Genomic DNA, 26,325 nt, shown 5'->3' on the forward strand with positions numbered 1-26,325 from the left:
CGACTCTGGTAGCAATTTTCCTACTTTTTCATAATTTTTGCCAAAAAGCAAACATTGGGCAATTTCAGGCAGAAAATCAATACATCAGTGATAACTGCAGTGTATATAATTTAAAAAGACATAACAGCCTACGTTTTACGATAGAACCTAAAGAATACCTCGTGAAAAGCAATGTTTTGACCCAAAATTACAAGTCGCTGTCGTGCTGTCCTCTACTTGCCGCAATCAGAGAAGTCCAACAGTAACAAAAGGTTTCAGCCGAAGGCCCGCGAGAACTGCAACCCGGCAAAGTTGAATTGATTTGAAAGCAAATCTTCTCTGTAAGGGTCTTATGTTCCCGTCATAATTCATGATTGCATGCCTAGACAGGCAACGGGGCAATGACTTCGCGGGCATAGAGTGTACCATGTAGAGTGTACCGTGTACCTCTTGTGTACCATGGTTTGGGCCCTCATTGCAAGACGGAGGCAACCGCGGCTGCTGCTAGGTGGGTGACCGCACTTTGTTGAGCGAAGTTCCACGCTGTGGTCGCAATGCGCAGGCGGGCCGAAGTAAGCGCTAGGTTGAGGGGCGTGTATTGTGGCGCGCGCTTGCACACGGGGTCCGCAACAGTCAGGGGCGTGGGGAGCGCGGTCGGAACGAGCGCGACCTCTTCCCCGAATACGACGTTCCTGCGATTACAAGAGCGCGCGGTTCCGGCAGACCGGGTTGAGTCGTGTTTCGTCGCTGACGGGGTGCCGCGGGTACATAGCGACCAACGGCCTCAAAGCATCTTGTTTGTAAACAACTGTAAAAAGTGTAAACAGAAATGTTTTCGTTTCGTCTCAACGGGTTGTCGCCTTCATCACTGCCGCAGCGCTGCACCAAAACGGTGTGGAGGGTGAGCAGGAACACCAACGGTCATCACCACCGCCCGCCTCACAAGGAGGCGAATTGGAGGAGAACAAACATTACTCTCTCTCCATGTTCAACGGGAAGTGGGGGGGAGCAACAGGGGAGGGGCAAGACCGTGCGAGATAGGTGGGAAGAACCACTGCCATTTTTTTTTTAGCCGAAGTGCGGCGTGACCCGGACGGGTGGTGGTTACGTCATTGTCGACTGGCTGCACACGGTTCTGTAATGGCACTCTGAGTTTTCGCCTCGCAAATTTTCACGTGGTCTTCTCCGTTGATTGCAAAAGGAGAGCGGTGCTATGTTTTTCCTGTTTTACTTTTGAGGAGCCTATTTGTTTACCTTGAGGCACGTGTTCAGGCTGTGTGCTGTTTATTCGCTGTTTTGCCCGTTGCCCCGTTTCGCTATTTTTTCGCCCCGGCCTTCGGCTTATTTCGTTTTGCGCTGTTGGTTGTGACGTTCGCCAGCGTGGCTTTATTGTGGCTTTTGGTCGCGCTTTGCAACAACTGCCGTTGAGCTTCCAAGAGAATATGCGCGAGCTGCCGCTGTTCTGCGATAAAACTCGTTTGGCAGGTGTTCTGAAGAAAAAAATATTCCATGGGTGTTGGCGTAACCTGTGCTCAGGGGAAGCGGGGGGGGGGGGTGGCGGTGCGACCTTCATAGGCCAACGCTTTGCGTTTGTTCTGTTAGACTGAAGGCCAGGCACGTGCCGGAAAACAGGGTTTGAATTGTATTTACTGGCTGTGCGTCGAGTGGGCTTTTTTTATGTATAGGTGCTGTCGAGTACGGGGACCTGACGGCTGCAGTGGGTTCTATCAAAGCCGAATTTAGTGCCTTGCAGCTGGCTGCGTCGCATAAACTCGGTGACGAACTCATGCAAACAAAATATGAAAGCCAGAAATGGTCTGCAAAAAAAAAACAAATCCTGCTTCTCACCCAATTTTTTTACGTTCTGGGAACCTGATTTCCGCCCAGTCATCAGTTTTTAGAGCGCATGGTGAAGGTACCAGCATCGCCTCAAATAAAAGAAAAAAAGCGGACATGTGCGGGGTGGTGTAATCTGGCCGTGGCGTTAAAAACAACACGGTTGGAATACACTAAGCATTTCTTGCGGCGACAGGGGCTAATCGGGTCGGCGCAGGGAATACGAGGTAGGAATTTTGTTCCAACATGTAGGTTTAAAGCAAAGTTTTAACAGATACTTCGCCAACTGAGCAAGCTCTCGCTTGCTCTTGCAGAAAATAGTGTTTAAATGTCATCATTACCAGAAATAAACAGATTTGAGGACCTCGCTAGCTATTAATATTGTTGGTACTAGCAGGTGCTTAGAGTGTGGCGTTGTCTCAACCTTAATTACCCTTTCCCAACACTGATGTGAGGTTTTGAAGACTTCGGACGTTTCGCTGTTATTTGCAGCCAACGTGTTTTGCGCCACAGGAGGTTCACGTTTCAAGGTAAAGGTCGTGGGCTGTCCAAAATTACTGAAGGCGCTTTTCGTAGAATAGATTTCAGCAGAGTTAAAAGGGCCAGTTTGGGCTGATTCACGTTTGATAGCTCTAAGTGTTTAAAAGAGAAGCAGACGAAATTTGCCTCTGCGCAAACGCAATAACATTATCGCAGCGATAGATGATGCTTATTGAAGGCGGCTTGACATCAATAACACGCGTGGATGCATGTTAGCTTCTTTCTATCACCCTCAACAGTACGTATATAACCTCAAGTTTTCGTTAATAAACTGTGCATAGTTTGTGCTTGCCTTGTGTGTACTCCCCAGTGTTCGTCGTCGTCACTTACAAACAGTCCACGCAATGAAACATGAATGTCTCCATGAAACCATTGTCGCATTCTAGTGCAATTTTGATTGTTCATGCGAAACCAATTAGTTGTTCCAGAAGGCTACGCAAATTCCTCCACGTAATATTGATTAGAAGGCATTCGCCTTCAGTGTGGCGTGCTATGAGTGGGGCCTGTAACCAGTTATTTTAACCAAATGACAGTGAGTAGACAAGAAACTAGAAATCAGGTGGTTTAGGCGTAACCATCAGTACGACTTTCCGGGCGCAGTTTGTGAAAAAGCGCCGTTCCCACATCTCATTGCTGCCAAGTGAATGCGAACCTCCAAGACCAAATTACTCTTCACTAGTAACGCGGGCATGCGTCAGTCAAACGCCGCCCCAATTGTTGCCAACATGCCACCTTGCAACGAACGACTGTTCGCGTTTCGTGTAAACTGTATTACGCACTGTCGTACCCAGGCAATCGCCTTAGACTCAATGACGTCCCTATTTGCGATGACCGCAGTATGCGCACTCACGACGTCTCGACATACAGTGTCCAGTCATGCTTCTGAAGCAAAATTTGGGGAATGAGGATGTCGAAATACATTCAGCAGGAGTGCTGGCGCAGTAACTAAATGGGTACCAGTCATTAATGGTCTGGTGTTAGCCCTAACGGCCCCTCCTATTGTCTGAAGTGTTTTCAGGCGTGCCCACCCCTAACTTCTTTGCTGTCTAATTTGTTAAAAACGCACGTTATCCAACTCGTCGAAACCAGCAAGTTAAACGCAACCTCTTATAAAGGTTCTGTTGGCTAATAGCGCGGTTGCATGCTAGTCTACACCGGCATTGTTGTGGAGTGTACATTCGGCTTTGAACGAGAATTTACACGTCAGTGATCTCGGCAAGGCGCCGGCCTTGTCGTACACTAATTTTGGCTAATATGAGAAACTCTTTAGGGTCAATGGTGATGTTACTTAGAGTCACGCGTATACGTAGCATAAACAACGGTGATAACTATTTTAGAAGCAATCATAATGAAGACAGAAAAAGTCCCTAAAGTGATTGTGTGTTTTGTGATGTGATAATCATAGGCACTAAACACCGCTGTAGAAATTTCAGCGACTCTTAACTCAATAACGTGACTTGGCGGTATATTCTAAGCGAGAACTTATCGTAGCGTATTTTATGATCATCAAAAATTTAAGGTGTCCCTCTTAGTTTTTATGATTGATTTGCACTCATACAAGCATTTAGTGAGGAATGCTGGCTCACGTAAATATGCCAAGTGTTGAGACTCTGTCTATGTCGCTAATTTCATGCTAAATTATTTAGGTAATGCTTTCATGCCAGATTATTGGCATGGTATAACGGCTTGGTGTGTGTGATTTCAAATAGGCTTTGAAAATTGAGCTTGATTTAAAGGCTGAGTTCAAGTTCCTTTGTTGCGAGCGGATTAAAATGTGTGTTAAGGCCTTGAGTGCTGACCTTAACTCATTCCTCTACAAGAGGTTACGTTGGCCTGTCCAAAAGGGTAGCTCAGTCAAAATACTGTGTATATGTGCTTCCTGCACACTAAACGTTTTTACAGCAGTATTGACCCAAAAGGGTGTAAAAGTTTTGTACTATGGCACACTATTTTAAAAGGTGTTTGGAATAAAATGGGTGTAAGGATGACGACAAAGTGTGTTTGTGAATACCCTAACTAAGGCTGTGGGAACCGCAGCTACTCGTGGCATGTCGGTCGGCCGGGCTAACAGCAAGACATAGAGATACATTCAACACGCAAAAGTCGCACTAGGACCAGAAATAAGTAAGCAAGAAAGCCAGCAAAACGATCTCGGAGCGCGAGAAAAACTTAGTTACTTTAGAAATATACACGCTCTTCTGGCTTTGATAGCCAGCAGAGGAACGTCCGCTGATAAAGTAGGTGGGCGAGTCGCAAAAATCAAATATTTTAGGGCCATGGCTCGAGTTGTGCATTTTTGTGTCAGCATATGCAAGTGAGCATGGGGGTTTGCGAGAAAGTTTAATCATGAAGCAGGGAGGGAAAAGTATGTAGCTATGTGGAATAAGTGATGGAATTTTATAACTACCAAACACCGATTCCAGAACATTTCAGCTCCCTTGAAAGAGTGTGTTAGTTATTTCACCACGAATTTCTATGTGTAATGAGCGGTTGGCACAACAAAAAACAGGTGCGACCACCTAAGAGAAGATTTCACAGCTTTCGTAGAGGACTAGAATTAAAAAGTGTAGTGTGCTTATTCAAGGAACTCATTTTTGAACACGTTTAAAAATTTTTTTTACTAGTACGATAACGGAGTGAAATCATAAAACCATAGTGACTGAAATTATCGTGTTATTCTACTGCATGTACGACAATGTTTAGTCTTATAAGTAGCAACAAAAAATAATGTTCTGGAGACTAACACTGATTGACGCGTTGTACAATTAGAGCGTAGTAACTAATGTTAGCAAGACGATAATTTTACCCGGGGATACATGGGTGGAATCGAACATTTTGTGCGAGCGGGGGTTGTTTCGTACATCATGGTGTTTAGAGAAATATGAATTGGCAGAAATAATTTGCAACTGATAACCCATTTCACACAATTTCAACGATGAAAAAAATTGAGGCTGCTGACTATGTGTAATCACACACACAACAGAGAAAATGGTGTTGGAAAACAGAGAAGATAGGGGTAACTACCTCATGCCACTCTAATCAAATTGATACAATCTTGATACTTTTCCACAGAAGTGTGCAAAAAGTTTCGGGGGCAACAATAACCAAAAAGGTGCTACCAACGTAAAACCTTTTTCCCCCCTTTTTGGGAGGACTGGGTTATGTCAAGATTGTAGTATGTGCATTCATGGCGGAATTTTTGCACACCTTTCAAGCTAAACTGATTCCCATTGGCAGTATCAAAACATATATACAATATGTAAACCTCTGGTTGTCATTCTGCATGACTGCAGGCCAAATTATTAAGTTCAATAAAAATTAACAAGAACCGAACTTTTAAGGAGACACCACTGCTTGATGTGATACAAATTTTGTGCGGTACTTCTAATGCCTTAATAATATTTTCACCCAAATATGAAGCCAGACCGTACCATATCAGAAGGAGAAGCTACGTCGGTGTACATGAACTTCTTTTTCAATGGGCGAGATAAGATGTTTAAAACTAGGTATCTCACCATAATAATTATCGCTGTAATCAAATAACAAATTCCCATTTCCCAACATTTCAACCCCCAACCCTAAACCCGGGGCTGTGTGCTCGGCCCGCACCAATTTTGACTCGCCGAAACGGTGTAAATCTACACATTAGTGTGGTACAGCCTAAGAAGGATGGTTTAATGACCTCACAACACCCTTAGTATACCTATACTACACCTTTTTTTGGTGATAAGTGGGCAAAAATGTCGAGTGTGTGCAGGAAAGATTGTTTGGCTTCGGCATGGTTGCGTACAACTATCAAGTATTATAATTTTGTTGAAAGTTTTATTTCCCAGTGAACTTCGCACAATCTTGCCGTTTGAGAGTATGGTATCTACACTAATTCACATCCTGTAGCGATTAAAAGAAAGCGAAGAATGGCCTATGATCTTGCTTGTTTTCGATAACCAAGAGTTTCCTCAATTACCTTTTTTTTCAGTATCTTGGGATGATGGCGAAGAGAACATCTCACCGGTTTCTTATCTGCTGCTTGGTGGCAGTTTCAGTAACAATACCCGTTTGCACCTCTCAAGAGTGCCAAGAAACTCCAGATGAGTGTGACCTTACCGAAGTGAGTTTACTATAGGCTACGAAACTTGAAGCGCAATCAAGTGCAAATACGAGGCCAAGTGCCCACAATTCGTAGTTGTGTCGGTTTTTATTGAAAACCTAGAACGCCCTCTTTTTTTATTGCAAAGCTTTGCGGCGACTGCTGCCTTAAAGTAAAAAAAGAAAACCAGACGTTTCCATTGAAGTCGTGCCTGGTACAAGGACTGGCTTAGAAGAATCTTGCAGTTAGCAAAGCTATGGCTTAGCTGGACGGTCTACATCCGATGAAGAATTTTACCACCCATTACACGTGTTTATTGCAGCCTATGCAATATTTTCTTGGCTTGTAACTCGAATGGTGCAGCGGATCAAGTATTGTGCGCACACACAAGAACACCTTGACCCTGCCCAGAGGCTTCATGTTGACCAAAGCGGTCGTTAGTGCAGGGCTTATCGATTAGGCGCTACACCTCTTCGTAGGTGCGGGCACTTTATCTTGACTCAGAAGTTAGGGCGCTCGATCCCGATTCGGGTAAGATGGGCATTAAGTAAATGTTTCAGAGGATGGTTTTGAGCAGGGGCAGTGCAGAGTGGCATTGATATTGCTCACGTGTTTTGCGCGGCACCCCATCATTATGAACACATCGTTTTTTCACCCACGGTGACGCAAGCATTCACTCGGGAAACTCGCCGTAGGGCGAGTGGTACAAGTATCTAGGCGGCATACGCAGAAGACCTCCGTTACTAACGCTCGCACTGAAATTTTGGCTGGGTCCTCACTTGCTAGTGAGCGAAATACTCCTGCTGCCGGCTGCCCTAGCAATTACAGCGATCAGTGCTGGCCAGTAGTCCAACCAACAGTGCAGGTCGCCTAGTCTCCATTTCCGATGACTCGATTCCAGACATGTGTGCACAATTGATTGATTTATTGTAGGGTTTAACGCGCCGACGCAGCGCAGGCGATGTGGAGCGCCGTAGTGGAGGGTTCCGGATTAATTTTGAGCACCTGGGGATCTTTAGCATGCACCGAAATCTCGTACACACGGGCGTTTTTGCTTTTCGTCTCCATCAGAAAAGCGGCCGCCAGGGCCGGGAATCGAACCCGCGACCTAAAGATGTGTACACAAACCAACAGTCAGGCGGCTTTGATTGTATTAGCGTTTCATGGGTAGCACAAAGACACAACGCATACAACGCGCGTAACCAGGCACTCCATTTTAGTTAACATGAGGTTTTGAAGAGAATTACATTTGCCAGTAAAGTTGGGGGTGACGTTCCCGGGAAACAAACGCAGTGGTATGTACGATTCAAGAGTAGCAAACGCACCACCACTCCAGGCGCGGATACTCCGAAGCTGTGTATTAATTTAGAGGCACCTCATGGCATTCGACACTCCATCAAGCTGCATCTATTCCAGCCTAAAGCATTGCTCGCAACTCTTTACCAAATTGCGATACGCAACACGGAATTTTGTGCTCACCGGCCACCGGAAAGATAAGGAGGGATAAAACGGTACAGAGAAGGCTGAACTTTCTGTGGCGTGCAGTTTGTTATTTATTGGTTGAGTTTCTCAAGTTACTTTTGTGAACTGAATTGATTCCCACCCAGCCCCAATTCTCCGCGCCACTCACTTCGGGTTGACCATGTACACTCACTATAGTTCTTCCCCTTCCCCGCAATTGCGTTAATGTCACCTAAGTAACTGCTACCGACCCTCCCTTCTTCTAACCTCTTTGATTTCATTGGTAAAGTCATGCCCGACATTTTAAAAAGAAGATCTGATAGCAAACTCTGATAATAGGACTCGGTTTCATCTCGCCAATCCAATCATTACCCCGAGGACTATAAAAAAATACCTTGCAAAAGTGAATGCAACTTCCGCAATACAAGCGGCTCCACGCGCTGTGCAATCTCAACAGTGTTGTTACTTTTTTTTATGAATAAATGCGACTCTACTTGTGTAATATTCTTCTGGCGGCGAGATAATTTTAGGTTATGTCGTTTCATGACCAGAATTTCTGTTTGTTCGTAAAAGAGCGGGTGAGTTTGCCGGGAAATGAGCGGAGTGGTATGCGCTGTGCAAAAGTGGCAAATACGTCACCACGTCGGTAGGGATTCTGCGAAGCCATGTGTTAATTTGGCGTATATTTGGAAACAATGCTGACTTTGGGAAATGAGGTGCAAAGCGTAAAAATTTGTTTCGTAACTTATGCAAGTCAATCTATCCATTTTCCCACATTTGTCTTTGAGATTTGTTTTGCGTGAAACAATAAGAGTAGCATTAATTTTTGTGTAAAAGCCGTACAGCTGAAACAAGTGATCTTCAAACAAAAGTGCCCGAATGTATCGTTTTTCTAGGTACTCAAAAACATCGAAGTCATCAATGTGCGGGTATCCTCTTCAACAGACCCGCAAAGGCTCTGTCAGCAGTATGTAAAAACGTCGGTAACAGAAGACGGGAAAACTGCTGTGTTCAATTACACGTATCGAAATCCTGGCGACGGCGATTCCCCATAAGTGGCAACATTGCACTGGAAGGACAATTCGGGATAATCGGGAAGCACCGAGAACATAATTTTACCATAACTGTACACCCCAACTGTTGTGCTAAGCTTAACGTACATTTTTATTACCAGTACTTAAGTTACTAGAAAAACGTTTTGCGTGTGAAATGTAAAGTTCAAGGTCAAGCATGTATTGCGTGTTCGGAAGTGTCATTCGAAGGGGTGTGTGATGAACCCGGTATACTTCAGGGTAGAGGATGCACACGACGCGAGAGAAGATGGCAACCAAAGTAACAACACAAAGATGGGGGGACGTTGCACGCGGCAAGAGATGGAGGTTAGCATGCTTATGTGACCTCGTTGCAGGGACTAAGAAAAGGCCCCCTTTGGATGGCGTAAGGCAAAATTTGAACCGTCAGTTTGGAGTGCAAACGTTTCCATTGTATGCTACTGAATGACGGGCGCAATGCCAAAAAGTATGACGAAAGAAAACTTTCACATCCCTCGTACCTACGAATACCAGAGAAATATCTAAGTGTGTTCATTTCTAGTGTTCTTGCACTGACATTGTTTACTCCGTCAATCAAAATGACTCCAAAAAACGCGGTGTCATAAATCGTTGCCAGCGGCAATCAAGTTCGGGTTGTAGTCTTTCAGTACTCTAGATATGTTCGCAATGATTGAATTGATTGAAAAATTTTAGTTAGCACAACAGGACGAACCAAAAGTGCAAAGAAAACGGTGACGTCACAGTTAATTAGTCATTGGTTAGTTGTCTCTCTTGTCATTTTGAAGCAACATATAAAATATTCAGACACATTAGCACGTATGAGATAGTGGTAGTTGATACCAGACGTGTTCACAGAAGAAAAGCGCTTTACGTGTAATATTGTTGGCAACAACACTCGCGGGCTTTTTTGGAAATCTGTCACATAAAGTTAAGTGGAGAACGGAGCGCTAATAATATCAAAATGAACAAAGGCTACAAATTGATAGATGTGACTTTAACATGATACGTGAGCGAACGTATATCATTTAAGCCAAAATTATTATTCCAAAATGTGTGGTATTTTAGGACGTCCTCAGCTTTCCGGGCGCGCAAAAGCTTTGTTTTGTATTTCTAGTGCTATAAATTGGCGATCATATATTATGACGTTTTCTTTTAGAATTCACGATAACGCAACTGTGATGGTCACTAATAACAAACTATTTACGGCCATCTACGGAAGCGGTAAGTAGTGAAAACTTTTCATTGTAAATGCGGTTTCCGCGGAAGCAGGGCGCCAGTTTGAATTTTTCTCCGGGTAAATGACTATGCTTAACGCATACAAACGTGGAAGACTCGTACGTTTCACTTACTGGGCTTTTCCATTACTATATTGTGAATAGCTATTTCTCTGAGGGAGCGTAACAATTTGGTATGATTTGTAGAATGCATACCGCATGCAAAGTACAGACAGATTTCTTGTGGTCTACTCTCGTAGTGCTTGAACTCTGTGTGGTCGTTTGAATAATTCATTATGCATTCCTTGCATACCGTAGCAGTGTTCATAGTAGCATATGTTGCTGTTCATACAGCATTAGCCAAAGCCTCACCTCGGCTCTGTGAAACTTTGTTGGTGTGTATCGCGTTCGTAGCGTAGCAGCAGCAACTGTCGTGCATGTAAAGTTGCGCCTACGCCCACCTACAAGGCCACTTGTCAGCACATGTACGGTCTGTTGGTAAACAAAAGTAAAAATGTGAACCCTTCGACCACTGCCACGATAAGTTACATACGACGATGTTCAGCCACCCCTTCATTGCGCAGGGGTTTGGTGGCCATGACAAATATTGAACGCCTGTTATCCTGCATCTAATTCACGCAACAAGTTGACGCAGAAACGCTGTCTCGTCTTGCGAATACACCTGAAATAGCCATCTAGCTCCCCCGCCAAGCAACAAATTCGCGAAATCCATAATTGTTGGTCCCGCCACAGGAATTGGAACCCTGATTTGAAATGCGGCCGGCACAGTCTTGATAATAACATACTGTTTCAGGCTTTCTTCAACAAGCAGTCTTTATGCTGGAAACACGGCGCTGCATATCCAAAACAACACTCCTATTAAATGCCTAAATATTCACGTCGCGACCATGCTGCCCGATGCGGCAGGCAAGGTACAGAGCCAACACACTTGTTCTGGAACGTACCCCAATGGGTCGAGCTCGTTTCTCGATATCAAGCAGCCCAGCGAGACCAACCTTAAGGCGTTCTGCTGCTAAGCTCAAGGATGTGGAAACCACTTTTCTGATGGGGACGAAAAGCGAAAGCGTCCCCAGTGTATTCGAGAATAAAACGCACACGTGAAAGATCCCGAAAATTAATCCGGAGCACTCTGCTGCGGTGTGGTTCATCGCCTGTGCAGCGCTGTGTTAGTCTACTCCTCTGTTGTCCCGTTCTTTCGCGCTGTTAATCTCAGGAACATATACCAACTGGCCCTCTTACGGTCCGTGTGGAGCGTAGGCGCGCTAAACATCCAAATCAACCAATCAATCAATCAATCAATCAATCAATCAATCAATCAATCAATCAATCAATCAATCAATCAATCAATCAATCAATCAATCAATCAATCAATCAATCAATCAATCAATCAATCAATCAATCAATCAATCAATCAATGGGCAAACAGGCACAATTTTACATAGTGGGCACCGCAGATCCTACATGTATATCTGACCGTTTCATTACATCTCGTCAGCAGCGGCATGCAGAAGGCCTACCCAACTTCCAGTGAGGCTCACTGTCGTCAGGGTAATGCCCCTGACACCGCAACCATTGTTGCTATGACAGAGGCGGCGGGCAATCTACGACGCCCTGGTTTCCCTATTGTAAGCTCAGACCCACCGCTACCAATTCTTGCAAAACTGGTCAATAAAGCACTGAGCCATTGTAAGCCCGATGGTCCCAACCTATCCGCCACACAGTGAACCAGCCGTACAGTCTGACGGCGAGGAGCCGACGGTGTACCGCGGTTTTCTTTGTGAATACCATACCGGAGAATGGCATGGCCGACGTAGAGTCGCGTGAGCTGCCTGCCGATGGCGGTGTCCCCGGCATTATTACCGAGGTGTCGGTGCTCGCGCAACCATTTGCAGCGCACAAGTCATTATGCGAGGACAGTGTTTACCGAGCCTCTTGTTGGTGGCAATATATGAAGTTGCCTGCTCAGCCGACTGTGTATTCATGACTCCTGGATGACTGGATGGATGTCCTCGACGTTTAATCTACTTTATTCACGGTATCACACGATGGACTATGGCGTGGTTTACTGCCACGCGTTTTTTCTGAAATGCCGAATAATTGTGGCATCTACGAAGTAGGCAGCATACCCCATTATTTTAAAATCGTAAGTGGCTCTCTCTTTTGAAATTAAAGCCGCTGGCTCAATATTGCCACCTGTCAAATGACCTTCCTTGGGGCCTTGCCCAAGTGGGTAGGAAGAACCGACCTGCAAAAAGCCTGAAACGCAGCTGGCCCACGATGGTGTCTGCTGCTTGCAGCATCTGATATAGATACCACGCTACTGGCAAATACATTGCTTTTCGGATAACTAAGAAGCCGCTCACCAGATTCCCTGGACACTAACTCAATATTTCAAGGGGTACCATAACCACTTCCAAAAATCTGGATGCTAGCGCTGAAAATGCCCTACAGGCCACCGGGGCCGACCAAGTGTCTTTTGCTCCCGTCGTCTACTCATGACAATCTTAAGCGCTCGATTAAAAAGCAATTGGCGCATCCTCCCACTGGTTGCGTGAAGGCTGGGCAAGCCCAGAAGCTGGTGGCTCCCCATAGCCTTATTCTTGGTACGGCTAAGCTTTCTGCGTTACTTCAAGAGACCGTCAAGTGTTCGGTGTGCTGTCGTCGTTAGGCCCCCAAACAGCAATGATCACCCGGCCACTAAAGCATTTAAAATGTACCCGGGCCATCTGTTGTGCGGCGAAGCTCCAAGAGTGGAGCAGGGTGCTGCGTGACCAGCGTTGGCTCAAAACTTTTGAACTCGTTCGGTGTTAACCATTCGGCATGCGTAGACTGGCGTATGAGATAATAATTCAGAAATTTATTAATGGCATCCCTTGTGGGCCTTTTGGTGTCTTTTATTTGATACTAAATCTTCTGTTTGAACCGTCAATGTACAGCACTCGTCGCCACAAGCGATAGAGCGAGCCCCCGCGCTAGGCGTTTCCAAAGGCGTGCTTCTACCAGTTGTATCGCGCATCCGATAAGTGGCGACACGACTCCCGCATCAGCGCGACGAGGGAACAGCACGGTAAAGCTGCGGTGCGGGCGCGCGCGGTGGCTTTATCGCTCAGCGAGGTTTTCTTGCGCACGTTTCGCTGTCTAACCATTGGTGTAAGCAGCATCTCTGTTTTGTGCTACAGTCAGGAAGAAGTGGCATTCGCAACTGCTTCAAACACCAACCAGAGCTTTTTTGGTGCGATACAAACTTTGGATTTTTGGTACACATAACAGCGAAAAAAAAATGCTTGTTTGGGAACTCACTTGTTGGGAACTCGGTTTGTAAGCGCAGTTTTCTTTCCTCTGTCGAAGCTTGCGCTCGCTGATCTGGCACGTGTCATTTTTGTCATCCTTGCTGAATATACCGGGCTCTGAACTCGATCAAGGTTCATTTCGCTGAAATAGTTGCTGACATGTTATGATGGTTCTAACTTTTAGGGCTATCAAGTTTGACTTTCCATCCTCGAAGTTTACGTGGTCAGAGCACATGCAAGCTGTTACTCGCCCATCTACTACAACGAAAAAAATTAAACAAGCTGCTGCATTTCATATGATGTCTGTAAAGCCGTTCTTATGAGCCAAAAGCTCATTTCAACCAGAGAAAGCACCGCTAAGTGAACGCGATAAGGTATCGCTGGTGCCGATGTGTTCCCAGAAAGCGTTAGTAACGCGACCGTAGGAGAAGATTTGCAGGACTTAACTCGTCTACTGTGCAGTTGCGTAGCCAGGGGGGGGGGGGGGGGTTCGGGGTTCAAACCCACACGAAATTGTCACGGAACCCCGTCCCCCTCCTCACCCCGTAGTTTTTAAAGAACCATAATCTGCCCACAGCACCGCGCATAGTGCCTCCTTCTCACCAAATTGGCGAACTAGGCTCGGAGCAAGGGATAATTATGAATGACGGCGATTTTCTAGCGACTTTCGGAGCCCCCGAAAAAAGAGAAAGACTGGTAGCAAAGCGCTTTCTTCCGTGGCGCGTTTCGCCCCTCTAGCCTGACTAGTCCACTCGGTACAAGCCTTGTTAAGATCGTCCAACAAGGGCCTGGGAAAAATTCCTCGCAAGCTCTCTACCGGGGTGTACGTGGATGAGTCACCTGAACGCACGCGGCGTAGCCAGGTGTGTGTGTGGGGGGGGGGGGGGGGGAGGGGGGGCTGACCGGGCTTCAGCCCCTACCCCCTCGCTGAAATTTTTCCGGCCCACGCCGTGCTGCCTGTTATGGCTAAAGCCCTATAAAAACAGCGGCTTTAGTCATGTCTAGTACGTCGCCCGTGAACAAAGGCGCACAACCTTTGGACGTGCCACTATTAAAAACATTCACGACTCAATACCTGTCCTAAAGCACTGGTTCTTACACAACATGAAGCTCCCGCCTCAGGATAATTGCAGAAGGGTGCAGCTCCAAACGCGATGGCGCCCTCGGGTAAGCTCAGCCCATGGGACGCTAAAGGCGTGCGTTGTGTCCCTTTGTGTGTGGCATGTCGCCACACAGAATAATTGGCACGCTGAGTCGTTCTCTGTAGAGGAGATTGACTCATCACGGTATGGACGAGGAAGCAAGGAGTGATCCCCACTAACTGGCAGCGTAGAAAAAGAGAGACCACCGAGCCATTGATGGGTGAAGACCGGTACGATGAAGGGAGGAAAGGGAAAAGACGATCTTTGTGTGTGTAACCAGAACCACGTTCAAGCGGCGGTGGCAGACAGTTAATACTCCTGAACGTTAACTGAAGAAAGCGATGGGTACCTATTAGGTATTAGGCGAAATGTGTGCTTTAGCTTAATGCGGTAAAGTATGCCCCTTTTATGTGTGTCCCCCTTCATTTTTTCGTTTTCGCGTTTCTGTGGGGCCCGAAAGGGTGTTGACGCGGGATGATTCCTTGGTATCAGCTTGAGCGCACTGCGTGTCCCCTTCTGAAAGCGGTCTTGCAGACAGTCATATTCTGCGGCACGCTGCGGCGCGCCGCCCGAGTTCCCGGCTTCCTAAACTTGAAGGCACGACGGTCACCAGCCCTGCAGACGGCGGTCGCAACAGTAACAAATACCCGATGACCATCTTCGACCTCGGTCACAACTAAAGCCCCTCCATTGCGTCCGCGGTCGCTTTTTGCCTGGGCGGCGGCTGCCCAGAGCAGTGTATATTCAGGGGCCGGAGTCAGAACGGCGATATGACAGAACGGCGCAAGGACAGCAGCGCCCTGGCTTTGGGAAGTCCCAACCCACAACAGAGACCCCAGTTGTGTCATTTTCTTCCCCTGACCATAGATTTATCCTTGCGGTATTCCTGCAGTCCTTTAATATTTAAATAATCGCGTCCTAATATTTACACGATGTCACAGTACCTTTATGTCTGTGAGCCAAAAAATTTGTATCTGGTTTTATTTCAAATGCAATATTTGCGTTTGAATTGGTTGTTGAAAGGAGCGCCCACGATGAAGCGGATAGGTAACTTTGAACGAGGGAAAACGTAAATTCAACTCATATCCGCCTGAATATCCTATAATGCACGAAAATTGGCGAGGGTTACTCAGTGAGTATCGGGACAGCGTTACGTACATGAAGAGTTACCACTGTCCATGAAGTACATGAAGAGTTAAAGTACATGAAGAGTTAAAATATATATTTGTTCTAGCTGCAGTTCTAGTATAGTTTGCTTCATTTACAGGCACGCGACTCCATGTAACATAGCCGCTGTAGCATGGTGTGCCCGTCATCGCGACCTTTGTTGTCCCGTTACATACGGACGCGTGCATCCACTGCTACACCCAATTTTAAAATGATCATAGCAGTGTGCGCAAGTGAAGGGCCTTCGTACTGGTGGCGAAGAAACGAACGTGCCTTTCTAATAGAATTTTCCTTGCCCTCTTTCTGGCCTTTCTTTGAAGTTTTGTGGGCTCAAGAGTATCGTTCTTTCAATGTTCAATCGATTTGGCATGATGAACGAATGTAGTCATTTTAAAAAGCAGGCTACAGACCACAGCCCCTTTCAAGAACACCAGCACACTAACGCGCTCACCCCCCCCTCCCTCTTCCCCCACATACGGGTGCGCGCTGATGTGATTCTGCCTGGATTTTGAGCAATAGTCAGCATTACTTAAGTAACCAAAATGACCGAGGAATCATCACTGTAAACAGAAATTATCTCCGCAAACTTTGTTCGGTATCATTGCTATCCAGATAATGGAGTAAATTTAATGAACTAAACGTGTATTTTGTCTTCTTAACCTTTAGGAGCGCTTACAAACTACCCCGATTTTTGTTCTGTAAAGGGCGGAGGGGGGGAGAGGATGGGGGAGGCTTGAGAACAACTTTAATCCCCCCCCCCCTTCGGAAAAAAATCCTGGCTACGCGCCTGCTACTGTGTATGCCATCCGGGGGTTGAGGTGCTCAAGCCGTACTAAGCGGAAAGAGCTGGTTCTGTGTTCGCTCTAGATATATTTGTAGTACTCAGTTCCCTATGGCTGCACCATGTTCTCCCCACGGTATCGCGATGAAAGATGTCTGCAGTTCACGTTCATGTTAGGTTCGCGAAGGCATCGCTCGCTGCTTGTGAGGGTGGATACTTTTTCCGCATGGGTGCCAATCTCTTCGTAGAATTCTGTTTACACAACGTCTAGGGTGCTCGGAAACTTTCGTCATTTATGTGCATTCGTAATACCCTTATTCGGCTACCCTACTAACTACCTGAAGTGACCTAGAAATATATTCATGAATACTGAAGTAAATTGTTCGGTTACATCAGGCTTAGTAATTATTATAATGTACGGCCATGTGGTTGAGAAGCAGGTTGAAGCCATTTCTGTGGAAATGCATTCAGGGGTCACCCACGGCGTTGTCAAACACTGGCCCCGCAAGAAGTCTGAATAACTACTTCACCCCACGGAATTTGGAATTTTCTTACCTCCTAACTGGTTAGCATTCTAGTGGTTGTTTCAGACCATCTATTGTGTCTGTCTTTCTCGTCTTATTTACGACAAGAGAGTACGGTTCAAATCTTTTTTATTTACCTCCACACTTATTGCGTCTTTGCAATATATCCCAATCTCCTGGAATGCCGCGGATGTCATGTAATAATTTTTTCTGCCACATTTTCAACTCGTAATATGCTTTTTCAGATGACAAACGTACAGATAGACTCACTGATTCGTCGCATGCCAAGCGAAAAGCTGGACCTATACACTTGAATATTAAGGAGCACAATAACATTATGGCGTAGGTAGAAATAAGTTTGGGTTTTGGATTATTCTACTCCAATTTCACGGAAAATGGGGATTTTGCTTTCTCACATTTTACTGTCCCAACTGGTCCGCCCGCTTAGGTATCAAGGGGATTTTCGGTGATATATGCACCCCATAAAAGAACCTCAAATAGTGTTTCCGGGTTTCCTCCTCACCAACCCATCTGGTGCGAATATGCACTGCAAAATATACTTTTGGCTTTACAATTACTTTGGATATGTGTACGCCCAATTCTCATATCGATAGAATTTTGCAGAAAAATGGTACCCATACAATTGCGAAAAAGATATATTACGATTTTGAACTCAGCCGCAGTAAAAAGGCGGGAAGGATCATTGAAATTACCGACATATCAGAGCGAAAACGACCAAACACGTGATATTAAAGCACATCTAAACTGTTGGACTAGCTGCATCAAGTTACAAGATTGTAATCATATTAGGCTGTAAAATCTGAACATTGCTGATATTTGAAAAAAATTCTGCACTTTTAAACTAAGCAGCACAAAAATATGTTTTTCAGGAATTTTTTTCTTTATCGCAGACCAGATGCCATATTGGCAGGAGTTTAGTTACGTTGGTAACAAACACTAACGTCTATAATCTGTTTAAGATGGTGCTCTACCTGACACCTTTTTTTGGAAAATATGAAGTTGGGGCAACCTACGCGTTCTTATAAATATATGAGTAGCTATTGAAACTGCAGGTATATTTTATTGGTTATTGCATAAAAACGCTACCCAAACAAGTGCACAGAAACTTATTTCAGGATTTTGTTCTAAGAAACACATCGACGAGTGAGCGGGATCTTTTGAGTTACAGTATATATAAAGTGAAATTTTATTAAACATTCTCGCGTTGGACTAGCTCCTGTGCCATCTGCTGGCACAGCGCAAATCGTTTTCGGGAACCAGATGCCAGCTATGGTAGTCCATTTTATTTCTCTTAAAGCTGTGACAGATTTCTATCCCTGAAACAGAGATACACCTGCCCCCACGTACGCGTCATTACAGCTCCACAAAAGCGTACAGTTACTTTCGGGATTGTTCAAAGGAAACGCGAGTCGTGCTAGCTTTCTATAACCGCGCTTTCGGTTAGAGCCCAGGTATTGATAGTAGGTAAATATTTCTAGGTGTATACGACGCCACGGTGAAATAATTGGGAAAAGTAGCAAAAACTCCTGATGTGTTCCACTCTTCGGTAACATGGCATAGCTGGGCATCATTTGGTACAAGAGCTGGTTCTCCATATTTCCTACATTTGATTTATAACTGCGAAGACGTCATGTGCTTTAAAAACGCTTCCTTGTAGGTTTTTTCTTTCACAGGTGAACTTTTCACCATGTTTTGCAGAGGCTCAGATATGATGACTCACAAATTTGCCTATCGCTTATTCTCAATGTTCTCATAAAAACCGAATGAAAGAGCATCAAAACAAGGCTTATGCATAACAGATATTTCGTAGAATGTTGGGAAGCGAGAAAAACGCATCATCAAATCTTTCATGGGTTGGCACATAATTTCGAGTAGGAATTTATTGATATATATCCCAAGTTCGTAGATGTGTTACGGGTCTTACGCACCATTACAAGTATTACGCATAATTTAGAATATTAGATAAAAGCAGAACCAAGTAAGCATCAGTTTCAACCAAAAGGGAGCATCAAGCGACAGTTGACCTTCTCATTTCCAACAGTCCACTGTAGCGTGCGAGTAGTTAATTTAAAAAGTGTTCCTATGCGGAGAAAAATTATAACTTGCTATTAGAACTAAAATTCGAATTTTGGTGTTTAACGCGCGGCACCTACACCGGGGTTATGAGGCACGCCGTAGGTGAGGGCTTGCCTTTATTTCGACCACACGGAATATTTAACATGCGTAGCAAATTTTGACTCACGGTTGTTTCCGTTGTTTGCCTCTAATAGAAAAGCCGCCACAGTGATCGCGATTGCGCGCGCCGCTAGGCTCAGCAGCGCAACGCCTTAGCCACTGAGCCAACGCGGCCAGTACGATTTTAATTCTACCACTCCAGTTCTACGTGGGCATGTTCATTACTGATGGCTTGGAGAAAAACGCTCTTGACGTTCGCTGTTATTGTTTTTCCTCTACAACCTTTCGACCAGAGCTCGGAGGCAAACTTTTGGACGGGGACTCCTATGTAAAGAAAAGTGAGGAATGATGGATTCTCAAATCCGCTTAGCTAGAGATTTTCGCGGGCACGCAGCTGAACGAATGGCGCCACCACTGGGCGCTCCTCTCGTTACTCGAATGGGCCGGCGCATTGGTCTAAGCAGCCTTTCGTGATTTTTGTCGTCCTTACTTCGGTGTTTTAATGTTTACGTGCTGTTGCAAGCGGATATGTACTGTGAAACAAAGTCTAGGACGATGTGTTGAGCTCTTATATGCACTAACGGCTACGCAAACTCATACGGTACTTCTAAAGTTGGGTATGGGGCTCATTGACACGAGCGCTTTTTGCAGCGCTGTACGTTTGGCTCCACCCGATTTGAGTACGAATGAAACTATCAATACTAGTGTTTATTGCTACCCGTTTAAATTATTTTGGCTGGGTTCAATGATCAAGGTTTCCACACTACCTTTAACGATGGGATACCTCGATACCTGTGCTTTGATGAGAAAGACACGTAAGAGTTATATTACCGCTTGGCCGTAGAAATGTAACAACAGTTTACACTTTCCTTCTGTAACCGTGAGCATTCTGCCTTCTGTATTTATGAGTGACAGCACGGGAGGCTGAGAGCTGAACTGCAACTCCCGAGATTGTAGCGGCTATTTTATCGAGAACGAATATAGTTCAACCACCCAACAGCCCAAGCTACATGTGTTGCTCCCTTTCTCCAGTTTACCCCCTGAGTGGAATACAGGTCATCACCGACAGGCTGCCAAGGCGTTAAAAATGCGGCACAGTGGTAACGTCTGCCGGTGTTTTTTATTGCGCAAACATTCTCTGCCGAGTACCTCAACGCATACTGTGTATTGCCTTGTACAAAAACCAAAACTGCACGACTACTTGCCTCTTATATAGGTGCGTGACGACAATTCCTCCAGTTGAGACGCATTCCCAAGGCGCTCGAATGTGTTTGGATTTTGATAGGTGTTCATGGACGTGCAAACGCAAACAGAAAAATCAGCCAGCCCTCCGTTTAATGACAACGGTGGTTGAACTCAGAGATTTCTTCGTGAGAAAAAGAATGGGGAAGGGTCAAAGTCAAAGCCGCTTGGATGAAGAGACCAGGCTGCATGCCGGTCAAATTCAAAGCTCAACAGGTCAGTCCATACCCAGACAAAAAACAAGGAAACCCTCAAGGGAAAGGTTTGCGTTAAACCATCGTTCTCTTGTGACGGAGGAGACCATGCTTTTTCTAGCGTAGGTGGTAGCCTATCGTAAAACGCGGTTGCAGCAAGCATTTATGAAGATGAGGGGACGGTTTTGGCACCCTTCTCTCTTTTGTAGTTGAGCCACGAGTGATTGTGTTTTGAAAAACCAATAACCAACTAGGCAGCAACAATTGCAATCCTTATTTAAGGCCTAAAACAAGGTTTTAGCACGGAACTCAAAAAAGTTGTACCGTCATGGAGTATTTATTCCGAAAAACGATTTCTGATGGCCGATGTAAACGTATTTCTGTGATACTAAACACGTTTCTACCGTAAATAATGAAGTGACGTAGCGTCATCCCTCAGCACTTTTGTTTTAAGATAAATCTCAGAAGGAATCCCCCCCCCCATTTGTCTTTCGCTGATGCACGACGCTGTTTCGACATCAACTGCCAAAGGCCAGCGCCGGAGCATTGTTGAATCGGGTGGCCACGCCCGCTTTCCAGGACCATTTCACTGCAGTATATTCCTCCACACGCCAAACTGCACTCAGGCTACACTACTGCCGAAAACATTTGCACGAAACAGCGGACTTACCCTTCGAGCTCGATATCTTGGCGCATTGGGCTTTTTCTGCTAATTGCAATTACAAAGTATGCGCGTAAATTCTGCACATGGCATGCCTTGCAAAGGTTTATCCTACTATTAAGATTTAACGATCTGAAAAACGCAATTGCCCTTATAATCTACGCTTTGAAAGCCACACCGCAGCAGAACGACAGGAAGCCATGCTCAAACACGCCGCGCTTACCGCCACCACAATTTAACTAACGAGCGGGTCGCCACGGGCGGCGCTGTTCGCTGAAGTGACGGTGGTGCCATACAGCGGCCGCTTGGTCCCTATAAAAAGATTTCCCGATCTCAAACATCACGGAGAAGTTACAGGAAGATGCCCCAATTTTTTACAGACTCCCCTCAACTGACGTATAAAATGGTGGACAAGGGTGAAGACGTAAACTGAGTATATCTCGATAGGGCCTTAGAAAGCTATTGCGTTGCGAACCGTAACCGAGGGGATTACGAAGAACCTTTGTCTTGGATAGCTGGTCGTATCTGCAGAGCAGGTTTTAGCACTAACAATACGAACGTAGCAGAGGTCAGCAAAAAATCATTGTTACACCTCCCGTGTTCTTGCGATTGACAAAAACTTGGAACCAGTAATTTTATTGCTGTTTATCCGCTTTATCGATTTCAGATCCTAACACAGTCATTGAAAATCAAGTTCTCTTCCTAAATGGAGCGTATTGCAACGTCGTGAAAACAAACGCTGCTGACAAGCGTAAGCATATATTTGGACTTTGTAAATACAGCATTTGCAAACACTATGGGTTATGTTCAGGCCGTTTGACAGGCCATTTAAGAGAAAAGCGTTATTAAAAATTTATGAAGTTGGAACTTTTTTTCTAGCTAAGAGGTGAAGGAAGGGTGTACTTAAAACTCTTCTCATACTCGAAGACCTGTAGTAAGCGGCGCCATAGTTGTGCCAATATTCCATTCCGGTGAACTATTGCTATCACTTAGCCAGGGTAGTTCAATTGGTAAAATAGAGTTTGAAAAATATTTTTGTGTAGCCAATGTCTACGCTAACAATGAGGAGTACTTATCTCAATGAACTTGTAATTTCCGCATAACAGGGTAGCGATGTGTCATCGTTTGTAGCAGTATGGATCTTCGGTAGAGCTTGCCACTAGCGGTTACAATTTAGATTTATGATTTATAAAAAAAAACACCACTTGTGCAAGAGCGGTGTTTCTGCATTTTTTACCCTTTCGCTTTCGGCCATAGTACCATGCCTGGGTTCTTGGCTTTGGTGCTCAGGTGCAAACAATAATAAAATTGCCTCCATCTCCCCGTGAGGGAACCCTGGTGTGATGCGGCGCATCTGGGGGTTCAATTGGCGTTTCCATTGGGTTAAAGGAGAGGGCACCGCGGAGGAGAGTCGCGCATGCGCACACATGCGCATCGGAGCAGCTGTTAAAGCAGCGTTACCGCAGCGAAGCGCGCGCCAACCAAGCGCGCCAGCTGTCGTTATGCTAATGCGCCGGAGTGAGAGTGTTGCACGCAGCTGTGGGAGAGGCGAACGTAGGAGGGCTGCGGACGGACGCCGCCGCCGCCGTCGACGACGCAGGAGGGACATGCCTCAGAGCAAGAGATGCGCCGCATCTAAAAATAACATTTACTAGTCAAACAGAAGTCATGTACTAAATCAGGCCTCATAAGCCGCAACGGGCTTGTCTGACAGAAACCGGCAGGCGACAAATGCTATTCAAAAAGAAAAAAAAAAACATTACAACACAGAGTACTAACCAAGAACGGATAACCATGCGGTATTCACAAAGTCTGTAAACAGCATGCGCTGTAACGCATGCGCTTTAAAACCTTTTTCAGTTTATATTTCGAAGCATGGGCACAAAAGACAGATGGCAAAGTGTTAAATATAGCTAGCACATAATAATAGCGTATTCTTTTTTCGTACCTTGTGGAACAACGAGGAATTCCGTAACGTTGCTTTGGTCTCAGAGACCGAATTCTTTCGGTATTGGCATTACGGAAATTTGTAATGGTCTACTCGCTCATTGTTAAAGCACTCTCAGAAAATTTGTCGGCTAGATCCGGTTTCCTTTAAAAGCAAACTCGAAGGACTGCAAGAGCAGCTATAAGATTGATAACAAAACTTATACATCTTTATGGCCATTATTATTTGCTCACACAGACAGTTAACGTTACCTTCCATCCAAAAGGGCAGAACGTGACGATTTGTTCAGCAAGAAACATAAATTACCCATTTTTCTTGGGTGTTTGACGCTGATTGTGAGATATTCTAGCAACTCCTGGGACAGCAATTATTAATATTATTTGTTTGGCCAATGAAACAATAAAATAACGAATATTTTTGTTTTCTGCCTGTTCATTCGTTCTTTTTCAGCCTATTTACTGTTCGACAATCCAGATGCACCACTCGAGGAGTACTTCAAGTGCCTGGATAAAATCAACACGTACTCGAATGGTAGCATCGTCTTTGTACGGGACATGTACACGTGTGATAAAATACCAGAGAAGCCGTAAACACTACTGCCGGAAAGTCATTGCAATTTTAAGCTTACTCACAGGGGAATTTTTGTGGGCTGCACAGAAGCTTTGTTGCTATTGATACTTATTTTTTTTTACTATGACTGTGTAACTAACCGGCCTCGATTTCAGTATTCACATACTTGAGAAGTTGTAGTCTAGAACTTATTTTAACATCAAAATATAAACCAGCTGTTATTCTGGCGAGATTGACTTGTATTGTTAAAGAATAAAGCAATTTCTTTTAAAAAATATGCATGTACCCATTGTATCGGTACCATATTAGGGTTTGTTTTCTTACATAATAATATTATTATCTCCGCTTGCACTGGAGGAAACAATATACCTCTTTATTGCATGTCACAAAAAGGAAATATTACTCTCTCATCATTTTGCAAGCGTTCGCATCAAATACTTTGCGTTCCTGATATGTAGGAAGCACATATTCGGGACGTAAAGCCGGATATACAAAATGGCTAGAAGTTTAACAGGTCTCAACGTGGTTAGCACGTTCGAATGACTAAAAACAATGCTCACGGCGTTTGCTGATCGTACGCCTTTGGTCGAGATTTCAGAAACAATATGTGGTGTAGCGCGTCAAAGCCACACCTGAGCTGCAAAGGGTGCCGTGGTGGAGGTCTCTAAATTATTTTTGACCACACCGGGGCCATTACCGTGCGCCGCAATGTATGCAAACATGGCGTTGTAGCTCACGCGTCTATCTGTAAAGCCGAGACCGAGATCGAATCCGGGTCCTTCGCATCAGCAACACAACGCCTTAGCCACAGACCCAACACGACGGGTAATTTATATTCCGCAGCCTGTCGTATAGGTATATCGACTGGATGACTGAATTCATCCCATTGCTTGTGCTTAAAGGCGCTCTCCGACAGTCCAATCAGCGCGCCAGTGTTGGCGAGACTGAGGGACCAAGCGTCGGCAAAGTAGCCATTACAGCGGCGCTTACTCACACGGTTGTCTTGCGCTCGAGGGTACGCAAGTACGAAAGAGCTCACACTGACCGATCAAGCATCCGCGAAGCAGCTATTCCGCCCTAGCTTTAGTAATGTGGCATCACAGTGAAGATGCTCCGGGCAGGCTAAGCGATAAGAAAGAAAGGCGCAGCGTGCGCACCGGCGGCTGATGCTTACTTGCGACGCGATGAATGACAGAAAAATGTAGCGTAGCAGGGCTTCCGCTCTAAAAAAGCGAATAAATACGTTATCTTTACAGTGTTGTGTCAGTGTTACATCGGAAGAAGGCTAGTCAAATTACAGCTATTTGCTGATAGAGATTTCCATTTCTTATGTTTTACTCCGTTCTAACTTTGGTGTATGCATACGCTATACTGGGTCATTCAGAAAAAAACATTGGGCATTGCTGTAAATATGTGCAGTAGTGAACTTAGTACGTTAGGAAACTTCGAAGTCTTGCTTTTACAGGCGAGCGGAAATAAAGCGGTTGGAATAATAGAAGATTAGGAAAAGTTTTCAAGACATCTGGAGGCGATCTTGAAGACATCTTAGGAGGCGATCAGGAAAAGTCTCTTGGCTGACCGCACTTTCCCTGTTCCTTAGTGCATGTGTTTTTTTTACTGTCGCAGTGAAAACAGCCTGAGAGATTAAAACCTCCGAAAATCCTCCTTCGCGCTCCTTAGCCAACAGATATAAGATTGGTTGCGCCGCAGTGTGTTCCTATTGCACAGAATAGTTCTCACTACTCTCATACGTCGTCATTGTCGAGCTAGGCTCTGCAATATTTTCTGCATACCACATCTTATTCCTAGGATAATTGCCCATGTAATCCCTGATATAAATAGGGGCGCGTAAGCAAGATGGAAACGGGAAACGTAAATGCAAAAACGTGATTTGTGTGTCTGCTTCCAATATATTTCGGAATAATGTGGCATTGTGCACTGTAGCTACGTCCCACAAATGATTCCTTGCACAATAACAGCGGGAATAAGTATTCTTACATCTATGTTGTAATTTCAGTTCCAGAATTGGAATTTAGCACGGCTTTTTCGACTTCCCGGAGAGATTTCTTCATGTCCTAGGTTTCTTGTAGCCACTCATCGCATCTTGTATAACTAACTGCCTGCAAAGCCGAATTAGGCATAAACAACAACTGAACACGTTCCGGAACATCATCCTGTAACTCTATCCTACGATTGCTTGAGCCTAGTACGCTCTATTGTGAGGGCGATGGGGGAGGATTCGGTACTCTCTCGCTGATTTCTCGTATCAATTGTGAAAGCGGAAAGAAACGAAACGGCAGATTAAAATGTTCTAGAGCTGCAAATGCTCTCCATTAAAAGAAATTCTCAATTTGACCCACTTTTTCACAAGATTGAAGCCAGATATCAGTCTAGCTATTAGCCCTGGAGACCACAGGCTG

The 26,325-nt window shown here is 45.1% G+C and overlaps 1 protein-coding gene across 3 annotated transcripts; it reads left to right on the forward strand.

The window, feature by feature from the left end:
• Window positions 1-1,921: 1,921 nt before the first annotated feature.
• LOC144148966 (uncharacterized) lies at window positions 1,922-24,881 on the forward strand. Of its 3 annotated transcripts, none has more exons than XM_077680483.1 (5): window positions 1,922-2,042; window positions 6,332-6,463; window positions 10,112-10,176; window positions 22,055-22,138; window positions 23,786-24,432. In XM_077680483.1, exons 2-5 carry the CDS (start codon window positions 6,444-6,446, stop codon window positions 23,923-23,925), a joined length of 309 nt encoding a protein of 102 aa, XP_077536609.1. In that variant the 5' UTR covers window positions 1,922-2,042; window positions 6,332-6,443; the 3' UTR covers window positions 23,926-24,432. The 3 variants fall into 3 exon arrangements, 2 of the variants coding, with proteins under 2 accessions (XP_077536609.1, XP_077536611.1); XM_077680485.1 differs by lacking the exon at window positions 1,922-2,042 and adding an exon at window positions 2,179-2,345 and having other exon boundaries at window positions 23,786-24,881; XR_013318127.1 differs by lacking the exons at window positions 10,112-10,176; window positions 22,055-22,138; window positions 23,786-24,432 and adding an exon at window positions 8,800-8,950.
• The last annotated feature ends 1,444 nt before the right edge of the window (window positions 24,882-26,325 follow it).

This window comes from Haemaphysalis longicornis, unplaced genomic scaffold, assembly GCF_048455015.1.
Source record: "Haemaphysalis longicornis isolate Haplotype H1 unplaced genomic scaffold, Haemaphysalis longicornis Haplotype H1 scaffold_8, whole genome shotgun sequence".
Classification (NCBI taxonomy): Eukaryota; Metazoa; Arthropoda; class Arachnida; order Ixodida; family Ixodidae; genus Haemaphysalis; species Haemaphysalis longicornis.